The sequence below is a fragment of the Phoca vitulina genome, unplaced genomic scaffold, assembly GCF_004348235.1.
Source record: "Phoca vitulina isolate PV1807 unplaced genomic scaffold, GSC_HSeal_1.0 scaffold80, whole genome shotgun sequence".
Classification (NCBI taxonomy): Eukaryota; Metazoa; Chordata; class Mammalia; order Carnivora; family Phocidae; genus Phoca; species Phoca vitulina.
In genome coordinates this window covers 509,403-522,758 of record NW_022589783.1, presented here as the reverse complement: position 1 = coordinate 522,758, position 13,356 = coordinate 509,403, and the positions used below count along the sequence as shown (strand labels likewise).

The following is a 13,356-nucleotide window of genomic DNA, read 5'->3' as shown; positions in this document are numbered from 1 at the left end:
CACCCCAGTAAAACATTATGCTTTCTTTCTTGCTACTCTCCTAAAATCCAAACTTCCAGGTCAAAGAACTTTTGTCCTCATCTTACCTGGTCTCCCCCCTATTCTCTCAGGTAGACTCATTAATAAAGAGAAGACACTGCTCTCTACATTTCCTCACCAGACATCACCACAATAGTCCTCTGCAAACAAAACACTTCAAACACACTAGACCAAAATTTCCGTCTTAGATTCAGAACTACTCAGTTTTATTAAGCTGTTAATAACAAATGGGATAAAAATTGCAGCCAACTTTTTTCTTAAAATGGACATGTTGATTCTAAAATACATATGGAAATGCAAAAGACCTAAAGCAGTCAAAAAGCTCTGAAAGAAGAACAAGGCTGGAGGCTGCGCGCTCCGCGACCTCACGGGCACCTGCAGCAGCGCAGGCAACAGAGCCCAGGCCTGAGGACGCGCGAACAGATGGGAGGGCCAGAGCGGGGTCCTGAAACAGCCCACGCTCAGTCCAGCGACTTCCAACAAAACGACACGGAAGGGCGCTTGGGTGTGACGTGGGGGATGTGTGCTATGGAGGTCATGTAAAATAGTCTTTGGTTTTTAGTTTTTAACAACAAAAACTCACAGTTCAAAATTCATAAAAACCATAAAACAGTATGTATCCTGGCCTCCCCAGTGCCCCATCCGTACACATCCAACCCCCCTCACCTCAGGCAACTGTTACTAATTTCTCATTTTCTTCTAGGAATATCTTACACTATTTGAGCAAACACATACACAGGTTCCCCATTTTATACAGCTGGCGGCACGCTACACACACCTAACCGGCTTTCACTCCCGTCTCAGTGGAACTTCCACATGCGCTCAGTTCCTTTCACGGCCACACAGCATTCCTTCGGTGCATGAACACACCACAGGCCTGCGTGGTTAACCCTAGACTAATGGGCATGTCAGGCTGCTCCCAAATTCTGTGCTGGGACAAACTAGCATTTTTAAGTAAATTTCAGAAAAGTACTGCATGGAGGAAGAAAAGACACAGTGTTACCAAATGACGTTAAAAACCTTCTAACTTGGGGCGCCTGGGTGGCTCAGTCGTTAAGCGTCTGCCTTCGGCTCAGGTCATGATCCCGGGGTCCTGGGATCGAGCCCCGCATCGGGCTCCCTGCTCGGCAGGAGGCCTGCTTCTCCCTCTCCCACTCCCCCTGCTTGTGTTCCCTCTCTCGCTGTGTTTCTGTCAAATAAATAAATAAAATCTTTAAAAAAAAAAAAAAAACCTTCTAACTGGGCGCCCGGGTGGCTCAGTCATTAAGCGACTGCCTTCGGCTCAGGTCATGATCCTGGAGTCCCGGGATCGAGTCCCGCATCGGGCTCCCGGCTCAGCGAGGAGTCTGCTTCTCCCTCTGACCCTCCCTACTCTCACATGTGCTCTCTCTCATTCTCGCTCTCTCAAATAAATAAAATCTTTAAAAAAAAAATTAAAAAATTAAAAAATAAATTAAAAAAAAAAAACCTTCTAACATTTTTAGCCAAAAGCTGAACAGGACTCAAGCTAAAGGAGTACACCCTCACTTCGAAAGTTTACACCATGTTAAAATGTACATCATAACACAATTATCTCCTTGCTTCCTTCTGTAAAATGTGAAGGGAGTTCTCCCAGTAATATTCAAGTAGTCACTGAGTGCCAAGTATTACAATATTTGAACAAAAGCTTTCATGCACGTGGGGCGCCTGGGTGGCTCAGTCGTTAAGCGTCTGCCTTCAGCTCAGGTCATGATCCCAGGATCCTGGGATCGAGCCCCACATCGGGCTCCATGCTCCGCAGGAAGCCTGTTTCTCCCTCTCTCACTCCCACTGCTTGTGTTCCCTCTCTCACTGTGTCTGTCTCTGTCAAATAAATAAATAAAATCTTTAAAAAAAAAAAAAAAGCTTTCATGCACGTGATGGAAATATAGTTTAAGGTGGGGGCTGCTTCCATTAATGTCTTTCACCAAAAAGAAAACACACATTGATGATACTTCTAGAAACTTAAATGAAAATCACAAAACAAATAAAATTTTATGACACAATAAATTGGCAGAATATACCAGACATCGGCTAGTTTAAATGTGATTACTAAAACTCTTGGAATTAAAATTACTTTGTCTTTTTGTTGATGAAAACGAATGTACTTCTTAATCTCACATCTTCAATGATAAAATCCTGCCTGTCCTACCTTAGCAGCCCGCACAGCTTTGACTTTCAGCAGCATATCAACAAAAGCCACTCTCACTTTCTCTGAATTGTCGTGGAGACTGTATTTCAGTGCTGGCAGAAGCTGTTCCAATAATGGGTGGCTTAATTTGTTATCCAAAATTATCGGCAGACACTATCAAAAAGGAGAAATAAAAACAACTCAAATTTAGAACATAAACAATAAAAAGTTCAGTTAAGAAAACATTCAGTTCCATCCTTATTAGTGAACTACTAGTGAAATAAATACATCTACAGAAAATAACACTTTCCTAAAACAGTTTCATATAAAAAGCATACTTTCAATGAATTAGTATAGCTTCAACACTGATAATCAGTTCATCCATTGTTCTATCCAAACAAAATTAAAGCAGTTATAAAATAATCCTGCAATGCTTTCTCTTAGACAAATTTTAAAGGGTTTTTAGAGTTGAAAGAAACAGAGAACAACTACTGGTGGAGAGGGCTCCAAAGCCAATTTGTGTCGGATCCAACAATCCTTTCACGTTTTTTTAGTAGCCCATGAATTCTCCTATTTCTTGACTCAGTCCTGCATGAAAACCAGAGGGCACAAAGCCCCCCTAACGGGGGGACACAGCCACGTGCACCTCAGACAGGTGATAGAGTGACCTGCCCAAGCTCAGGCCAGTCACCAATTTGAAGATCTGATACACTCCACTTTGCTTTACAGTTATCAGGAAAAAGGATTTTTTAAAGAGAACTCTTTTTTATTTGAATTATAGTGGACATACAATGTTAAATTCGTCCAGGTGTACAACATAGTGGTTCGACAATTCTATACATTAAGCTATGTTCACGATGGTAAGTGTAGTTACCATCTGTCACCATACAATATTATTACAATATTACTATTAACTATAACAAGACCTTATGTTTTAACCATTATACTGAAATATTTACAGGTGAGCTGATATAGTGTCCTGGGTTTGTTTCAAAGTAATCAATAGTGGGAGATGATGAATTGGCTAAAGATGAAATAAGACCAGATGTGTTCCTGATATCTCTTGAAACTGGATGGTGGGAGAAAGGATAGTTTTGTAGGTTCTTGTTAAAAGTGCATACAGTATACCAAAAAAGTCAATTTTAATGTATAATTACAAAAAAAATGTAAGTACTACATACAACTCCTATTTTAAAAACACTGTGCACCACTCACCCAGGCCATCCACTAAAAACTGGTATTATTTCAAGTAGGCCTTTTTTGTAGAAGACTTTTAATTTGGTTTTTAAAAATGTTACTTTGGATGTACAACCAAAATGTCCATAGTAGTCTATCTATAAGAGTAGAATTACGGGTAATTTAAAAATTGTTCTCTCTGTATTTTCTAATTATTCTATGATAAATAAATATTGCTTAAATCCTACCTTAAAGACAGAACAGCGCACGTCAGCTGAGCTTGTGTCAAATGCCAGTTCCCCGGTTACTTTCTTGAGGAGATCAATAAGAATGGTTGGAGGCATCATTTCCCAGTATTTGGAAGTTATTTTACAAACACCAAGGATCCCTGTAGAACGGACCATCGGATAAGGATCTTCTAAAAGGCTCTATAAGTTGGAGGGGAAAAAGACTTAGAAATCTTAGATCAGCTCCCTTTATATCCATATTCCTTTACACATCAGCACTCTCTGCACTCACAAGGTAGCAGACATGTCACGTTATAGAAACACTGGTCCTGTGCAGACTCACACATCTCTTACTATTTATCATTTCTGTAGTTGAGCATTTACATGTGGGGCCGTATCTGCCAGTCCCATCTATAGGACTTTGCTGACAGCAGAGTCTCAAGTACCATCCCCACATTCAGTGAGGTATGCAGACTTCAGAGGATCCTTCAGACACAGCCGTGTGAGCCACTTTCTTGAATTTCCAAAATGCTGTAATGCACTAAGCCCAGAATAAAGTTATTCTACTTAATGAATTAATCCAAGAAATGGCGATCAGTGGTTGCTAACAATACAAAAAGAGGGGGCACCTGGGTGGCTCAGTTGGTTAAGTGTCTGTTTCTTAGTTTCAGCTCAGGTCTTGGTCTCAGGGTTGTGAGATCGAGCCCCTGTCAGGCTGCACACTGGGCGTGGAGCCTGCTTAAGATTCTCTCTCCCCCTCTGCCCCCTCCCTCCTCCTCTCTCCCCACCCTCTTTAAAAATACAAAAAGAAACAAGATGTTGTATATCTCTGGATGGAAGTACACAACAGCTCCATGAAGAATGTGACACAACAAACAAAATCCCCACAAAAATAACTGATCAACTCTACACCTATTGATATTCAGGAAATACAAAAGGCAGAGGAACATAATAACAAGACCACAGGGATATGTTCTGTAAAACCCAGAATTCAGTGTGCCTGGGTGGCTCAGTCGGTTGAGCATCTGCCTTCGGCTCAGGTCATGATCCCGGGGTCCTGGGATCGAGCCCTACATTGGGCCCTCAGCAGGGAGCCTGCTTCTCCCTCTGCCTCCCTGCCTCCTGCTCTCTCGCTCACACTCACTCTCTCAAGTAAATAAATAAACCTTAAAAAAAAAAAAAACCCAGAATGCAAGAAACAAAAGAATAATTTGGCTTCTTTAACAACAAAAATAGTAAGCAATAAAGAGAGAGATGGAGGCTACTGGACAGGGTATTATCAATATATTGGCTGATCACATGCATGGGTCTTATTTAGACACAGATTCAAACAAAACAGGGAAAAGTGTCATTGAAATATCACTCAAAAACAATAACCCAGGGGTGCCTGGCTGGCTCAGTCAGGGGAGCATGTGACTCTTGATCTCAGGATCATGACTTCAAACCCCATGTGTGGCGTAGAGTTTACTTAAAATAAAAATTTTTAAAAAAAGTTTTTTTAAGTGTTTAAAAAAAAACAATTACCCAATATTTGATAGCATTAAGGAATTACTTTTCATCTTTCTTTAGTTGTAACAATGATATGATTATGCTTTTAAAAAAATCACTGTTTTAGCAATTCCTACTTAAGTATTTAGAGTTAAAATGATGATACCTCAGATCTGCTTCAAAACAAGGAAAGAAGAAATAGATTAGGTTTGGGTCACTAAATACTGAAACTGCATTATGGGTAAATAGAGGTTCATTATACTAGGCTTTCTATTATTATGTACAAATCTTCCTATTATAAAAGTTTAAAGGCACGAATAATTATTACTCTAATTACGGGGAAAAAAAGCCTTCAAGTTAGGATAAGCACCTCCAAATCTGACCAAAATGAGATGGTAGTAGAGATAGCAACGTTGGAAATGAGGGATTTTTTTTTTTTTTAAGATTTTATTTATTTATTTGAGAGAGAAAGAGCACAGAGGGAGAGGGAGAAGCAGACTCCCCGCTGAACAGAGAGCCTGACATGGGGCTCGATCCCAGGACCCCGAGATCATGACCTGAGCCAAAGGGAGACACTTAACCAACTGAGCCAGCCAGGTGCCCCTAAAATGAGGGATTTCTACAAGAAGGAAAGAACAGATTTCATGAAAAGACGAGCAGAAAAGGTTGTGACCCAGACACTCCTAGGTCCTTCCAGAGCGCAGACTTGCCCAAACCTGGGATCATGAACACAGATGGTAGCAGGGCGACCGACAGCTTCGTGCATTTGCTCCCAAGGTAAACACGTGGCAGGGAAGAGCTCTCAAAAATGGCCCTAGTCGGGAACAGAGGAGCTTAGAAAAGCCAGCAATAACTCCTACATCTCCACAGAGGGAAAAAGAAAGGAGAGAAAGCCACCAGAAGGGGAGGCCCCTCCCCATCTGGTCACCTTGGGGTCACTGGCCTGCCTGTCCTTCAGCCACAGAACCCAAGGGGAACCCAATCTGCTGACAAGCCCTGTCCACTTGTGCAAAACCACACAATCCACTTACCAGTCCTAATACGGTCTATTCCTTAGACTTGGCATTTCTTTCAGGTGTTTTCTCTAATAAGAATTTGCCATTCCTATGTGTAATTTATTTTTCACTGTAAAACAATTATTTCATAGGTCCTGCCTCTTAAACTTATTAACACGTACATATTACACATTTGCTAAAATTATATGAAACTTAGTAGCATGGAAACATTTTTATTCATACAGTATCTCTACCAACTATGATGTTCTCACAGTAAGATTTCTTCAATTTACAGGGCACCTGGGTGGCTCAGTCGTTAAGCGTCTGCCTTTGGTTCAGGTCATGATCCCAGGGTCCTGGGATCGAGCCCCGCATTGGGCTCCCTGCTCCACGGGAAGCCTGCTTCTCCCTCTCCCACTCCCCCTGCTTGTGTTCCCTCTCTCGCTGTGTCTCTCCCTGTCAAATAAATAAATAAATAAAATCTTAAAAAAAAAAGATTTCTTCAATTTACAATATAAGGGATTTTCAATGGACTAGAAAGGGATATAGTTACACCAATCATTAGCCAATATTCTAATACCCAAAGTACCAAGCATATGACAGCATCTACATCTGTAAGAGACCAACAGCTCCCTATACACCTTTCATCTAGTAAATTAGAACTAAACTCGCCCCTAGAAATTCATTTCAGTTTCTAGTACAAGAGACAGAGGATTCACCAATATGTTCCTAATATTATATTATATAATCACATCATTTTACATATTTTTGATGTTCCTATGGACAGTAATAACCACTGTCATTTTAATTACATAATATTTTTTTAAAATTTAATTCCAGTGTAGTTAACATAGTGTTATATTTATTTCAGGTGTACAATATAGTGATTCAACAATTCTACATATTACTCAGTACTCATAAAGATAAGTGCACTCTTAATCCCCTTCACCTATAACCACTGTCCTCTTAATGCTAGGGATTGAGCGAAATGTTCTATATATAATTTCTCATTGAGACCTTATCACAATCTGACAGGTTTTAAAAAAGAAACAGGACTAAAGAGGTTAAGTAATCTGATCAAAACCAGACTTATTAAGTGGGAAGTGGGATACAAAACAAAATGTGTGACTCCATGCTCTCAGTCACTATGTGTGCTGCTGCCCAGCACAAGGGCTGAGGTGGTCCCCTGCAGGACACCCACAGAGGATGCTCATGTGTCCCACTCAGCAGCAGGAGGGCCACTGTGCACATCCTGTCTGTGAAACGGCGGGTGCAACCTGAGACGCGTGTGCTGGCTGGACCGGCGGCACACGCTCCACCACCACATCCAAGGCAGACGCTTACACATTTAAAAACAAGTTTCATAGATTTGGACACCTGGGTTAAAAAGAGCAAACATTGGGGCACCTGGGTGGCTCAGTCGGTTAAGTGTCCGACTTCGGCTCCAGTCATGATCTCAGGGTCCTGGGATCAAACCCCGAGTTAGGCTCCCTGCTCAGCGGGGAGTCTGCTTCTCCTTCTTCCTCTGCCCCTCCCCCAGCTCATGCTCTCTCTCTCTCTCAAATAAATAAAATCTTTATTAAAAAAAGAGCAAGGGGGGAGCCTGGGTGGCTCAGTCATTAAGCGTCTGCCTTCAGCTCAGGTCATGATCTCAGGGTCCTGGGATCGAGCCCCGCATTGGGCTCCCTGCTCCGCGGGAAGCCTGCTTCTCCCTCTCCCACTCCCCCTGCTTGTGTTCCCTCTCTCGCTGTCTCTCTCTCTGTCAAATAAATAAAATCTTAAAAAAAATAAAATAAATAAAAATAAAAATAAAAAAATAAAAAAAGAGCAAGGGCGCCTGGGTGGCTCAGTCATTAAGCATCTGCCTTCGGCTCAGGTCATGGTCCCAGGGTCCTGGGATCGAGCCCCACATCGGGCTCCCTGCTCCGCGGGAAGCCTGCTTCTCCCTCTCTCACTCCCCCTGCTTGTGTTCCCTCTCTCGCTGTCTCTCTCTCTAATAAATAAATAAAATCTTAAAAAAAAAAAAAGAGCAAAAGTTTTTCATAGTTTTTTGGCTAAAAACTACCAAAATCTAGTTTTGATTTGCCCACCACCATTAGCCCCACCATGTTAATGATTCTCAAGGGGACTTTTAGGTAAATATACATGCAGATAAGGCATTTACAGCAAAATACTAATGACTGTTCATTTTAGGTGCATGTGTGTCTCTGTGTAGGTGTGTATGTCTGTGCACATGTGTGTATGTGTATATGTCCATACAAAGAGCTAAGTCTACACATATTCGTTATACGATTATTTCAACTTGCTGCATGTCTGAGAGTTTTCATTAAATAAAAAAACACAACAGGGGCATCTGGGTGGCTCAGTTGGTTAAGTGTCTGACTTTGGCTTGGGTCATGATCTCAGGGTCCTGGGACCGAGCCTGCACTGGGCTCCGCACTCAGCAGGGAGTCTGCTTCTCTGTCTCCCTCTGCTCCCCCCCTCCTTTGAGGTCTCGGGGTCTCTCTCTCTCTCTCTCTCTCTCTCTCAAAAAAAAAAATCCTGAAACTTAAAAAACAAACAAACAAAAGGAAGTATTTTAGGAATGCCATGGGTAACCACCTTTATCATGGCATTTTTGCTATCACTTCTTAAAATTTTATTCTACTAACTAGGACAATAAATAATATTTTTTAGCTTGTGTTAGGAAGCCCTGAAAATGTTAGGGAATGTAGAGAAATAAGCAGAGGCTAGCACTTTCCAGCCAGATGAAAAAATCCCCGCAGTACCCTTGGAAATAAATGTGGCATCCTAATGTTCTCATGTCTCATTTGAAAAATCAGTCATTTGAAAAATCTATTGCAACAGGCATTATGTACAGGCTTGCCTTAAGACATCGCCAGCGTTTGTTCGTCCACACTACACCACAACTTCAGTGCAGGCAATACCAACATCACCAAACCACAGATAAAGACACAGAGAAGTTAGTGACTTGCCCAAAGTTACACAACTAAAGAGAAGTGGAATCAAATCTGGGGACCTACTATAACCACATGTCATACTGCCTCTATGCTGGGGAGACAAGAATACATGTAAAACATTTAAAACTATAGGGGCGCCTGGGTGGCTCAGTCGGTTACACGGCTGCCTTCGGCTCAGGTCATGATCTCAGGGTCCTGGGATCGAGCCCCGCATTGAGCTCCCTGCTCTGCAGGGAGTCTGCTTCTCCCTCTCCCTCTGCCTGCCGCTCTGCCTACTTGTGCTCTCTATCTCTCTGTCAAATAAATAAATAAAATCTTAAAAAAAAAGAAAACATTTAAAACTATATAGAGTAATAACCCCTGAAACAAATAATGTTAATAAAAAGAAAAAAAAAAACCTAAAAAATAAAAGAAATAATACATAACCCATTAAAAGAAAAAAAAACTATATAGAGTAATAAATAATTAGGTGTTCCAAAGGTGACAAAGAGAAAAAGAATAAAACACAATTGGGTCCACGCTGTCACAGAAGGCACCGGGGGAACACGGATTTCTGTGAAGAAGGTCAGGGTCTGGAAAGCCTGCCATTAGAGGGCAGCACACAGGTAGTTACGGAGGAAGCCAGGACCCACAGCAGGCCCAGGGGGAGCTGACATCGCAGGGGACTCAGCCACATGCAATACGTACATAGAGTTCTTCAAACTGTTTCTGAATTTCACCATCCATTTCAATAGCATTAAAATTTGGATCTCTAATAGGAAATGCTTCAATGAACAACAGGGCAGCATTTGACCGGACTTCAGAGTTTCGGGCCTGGAATAAGAAAAGAGTGTTTCAGAATCTAAGGAGCAAACATTCAAAGGCCTCAGTGTAGATTTCCTAAATAATGCTTCTAAGTATCTCAATACAGACTTACTTACAAATTAAAGACAATCACAATCTTTTAACTGACCAAACTTAGGAGACCTTCCGTGAGCTAAACCAAACTCATGGCTCGCTAATCACAGATATTAAAAGACCCTGGGGCACCTAAGTAGCTCAGTCAGTTAGCATGTGACTCTTGAACTCAGCTCAGGTCTTCATCTCAGGGTCATGAGTTCAAGCCCCACGCTGGGCTCCACACATAGAGCCCACTTAAAAAAAAAAGAGTACAAACTATGTGTTTTGGGGGCACCTGGGTGGCACAGTTGGTTAAGTCTCCAACTCTTGCTTTCAGCTGAGGTCATGATCTCATGGGTCATGAGACTGAGCCCCAGGTCAGGCTCCCCACTCAGGGAGTCTGCTTGAGATTCTCTCCCTCTGCCCCTTCCCCCCCACACACACTCTCTCTCTAAAATAAATACATAAATCTTCTTAAAAAAATAAAGACCTGATTCCTTGGCCTCAAAGTCCACCTTATGTCACTAAGAAATAGTGACTGTCTCTCTGCCAACACTAGATTTACCATGTTGAAAGTTACTCATGTTCATTCCAGCACCCCTGGAAGGTTGTCATCCTGTGTCTCAGTCATCAGCAGAAGGTCCTGAGGGCCAGGATGGCCCAGCTCAGCTATGCAGACCCCCAATGCCTCTGCTGGTTCACATGGCATGACAAACCCCCTTCCCACTGTGGAGTCAGCCTAAACCAATTCAGATTCCCAGTCTAATAGGCCTAAAAATGTTTTTTTTTTTTTTTAATTGTTATGTTAATCCCCATACATTACATCATTAGTTTTAGATATAGTGTTCCATGATTCATTGTTTGTGCATAACACCCAGTGCTCCATGCAGAACGTGCCCTCCTCAATACCCATCACCAGGCTAACCCATCCTCCCACCCCCCTCCCCTCTAGAACCCTCAGTTTGTTTTTCAGAGTCCATCGTCTCTCATGGTTCTTCTCCCCCTCCGATTTCCCCCCCTTCATTCTTCCCCTCCTGCTACATTCTTCTTCTTCTTTTTTTCTTTCTTAACATATATTGCATTATTTGTTTCAGAGGTACAGATCTGAGATTCAACAGTCTTGCACAGTTCACAGCACTTACCAGAGCACATACCCTCCCCAGTGTCCATCACCCAGTCACCCCATCCCTCCCACCCCACCCCCCACTCCAGCAACCCTCAGTTTGTTTCCTGAGATTAAGAATTCCTCAAATCAGTGAGGTCATATGATACATGTCTTTCTCTGTTTGACTTATTTCGCTCAGCATAATACCCTCCAGTTCCATCCACGTCGTTGCAAATGGCAAGATCTCATTCCTTTTGATGGCTGCATAATATTCCATTGTATATATATACCACATCTTCTTTATCCATTCATCTGTTGATGCACATCTTGGCTCTTTCCACAGTTTGGCTATTGTGGACATTGCTGCTATAAACATCGGGGTGCACGTACCCTTTTGGATCCCTACTTTTGTATCTTTGGGGTAAATACCCAGGAGTGCAATTGCTGGATCATATGGTAGCTCTATTTTCAACTTTTTGAGGAACCTCCATACTGTTTTCCAGAGTGGCTGCACCAGCTTGCATTCCCACCAACAGTGTAGGAGGGTTCCCCTTTCTCCGCATCCCCGCCAACATCTGTCATTTCCTGACTTGTTAATTAGGCCTAAAAATGTTTTTAATAAAAGAATAAAACATTTATCCCAAAATTTCACAAAGCCCCCAGCTTCTAGTCTTATTTATACTGCCTTATCACAATTCTGAATTAGAGCACAATAAATTCAAAAGCATAATTAGCATGTTCTTAACATGGATGGAGTATTTAATAGCTGTACCTTTAGTCCTCTCCAAAGGATGGGTTTATATAATCTGTAAAGCATCTCTTCCACTCCCTGACGAACTTTCTTTTGATGATGAAAATAACTCAGCACCTAAGAGCCAAGAAAAGAAGAAAAGAAAGGTAATGCTGTTTTAAAAAAGAGCACTTAAGATCCTACTTTGAAGAGAGAGGGCAGGTTGTCCTCACCAAAACAGACCCTCGGTGCTTCACAGTCTTGACAATTCTTTCCTAAGAGGAGAAGATACAATGATAGATATACTGACAGTACTAAACATGTGAGAGAAATCACATGAAAGAAGCCTCTGGCAGAAATAAAGATTAATGACCTTGGGTTATAAAAGGTGTGGGTTGTAGTTTCTACTCTTCTACCAACAGTCAAATAATCTCAAAAAAGTTCACTGAGACCTCTGACCTTCAGGATGAAGTAGAAAAAGGAGTGTGTGTAAAGGAGTCAGCCTGAATGGTCTCTACAGCCCCTTCTGGTTCCAAAATGAGCTGGCTATAAGTCTTTTTGGGTTCAAAGAACCTATGAAGAGCATCTGAAACATGCATATGTCTCAAAATGGGTGTCACTGCTCAGTGGCCCTTCACATTACCAGCTTAACTTAGAGGTAGGTCCTCCCCAAGCTAATGAACAATCGGAGAATGGGCTGTGCTCTCAGCTTCCACTCCTTTGCCTTTTCCTACTGCCTCTTCACCAGCCAGAATCTTCCCGCAACTCTTTAGACTCTCATCTCCAGCAACAATCAGTTTTGCCTTACTTCCTTAATTCACCACTCTTGGAACTAAAATTTTATTATTGAAAAGTGGAAAATAAAAATTAAACAACTTATCCAACAACAGATTATACTTTAAGTGAACCTGAATCAACTTTACCCTAAAAGAACTACAGTCTGGGGATTATTTCTTCTGATTGAAAATTCTTTATTTGGGAATTTTTATTGATGGTAATAAGTGATATTAGACTATAATTTTTTTGTGCGCGTACAATATTACCAAGTTTTGGTATCAATGGTACACTCACTTTACAGAAAGATTTTTTTTTTTTAAGATTTTATTTATTTTAGAGAGAGCAAGAGAGCACAAGCAGGGGGAGCAGCAGAGGGAGAAGGAGAAGCAGGCTTCCCATTGAGCAGGGAGCCCAATGCAGGCTCGATCCCAGGTTCCTGGGATCATGACCTGAGCCAAAGGCAGATGCTTAACCAACTGAGCCACCCAGGCACCCAAGAAAGATTTTATTTTTATTAATTAATTTATTTATTTTAAGTGGGCTCCATTGAACCCATAACCCTGAGATCAAGAGCTGAGACCAAGAGTCAGACACTCAACTGACTGAGCCACCCAGGTGCTCCTTTACAGAAAGATTTTTAAACAGCGTTACCGAGTTATAAATCCCATACCATAAAAGTCACTCTTTTAAAGTATACAATTCAGTGGACTTTAGTATATTCACAGAGTTGGGCAACGATTCCAAGTACCTAATGTTAGAAGATTTTCATCAAGGGGCGCCTGAGTGGCTCAGTCGGTTAATTGTCTGCCTTCAGCTCAGGTCATGATCCCA

The 13,356-nt window shown here is 41.7% G+C and overlaps 1 protein-coding gene across 4 annotated transcripts in view; it reads right to left on the bottom strand.

The window, feature by feature from the left end:
• NCAPG2 (non-SMC condensin II complex subunit G2) overlaps positions 1-13,356 on the bottom strand; it is a 63,553-nt gene that overhangs the window by 30,375 nt on the left and 19,822 nt on the right. For all 4 annotated transcript variants that reach the window (XM_032394388.1, XM_032394392.1, XM_032394389.1 and 1 more), the window contains 4 exons: positions 11,791-11,886; positions 9,722-9,847; positions 3,613-3,792; positions 2,210-2,362 (listed from right to left, as the gene is read on the bottom strand). In XM_032394388.1, coding sequence (XP_032250279.1) covers positions 2,210-2,362; positions 3,613-3,792; positions 9,722-9,847; positions 11,791-11,886 — 555 coding nt within the window. The remainder of the gene's footprint in view (positions 1-2,209; positions 2,363-3,612; positions 3,793-9,721; positions 9,848-11,790; positions 11,887-13,356) is intronic.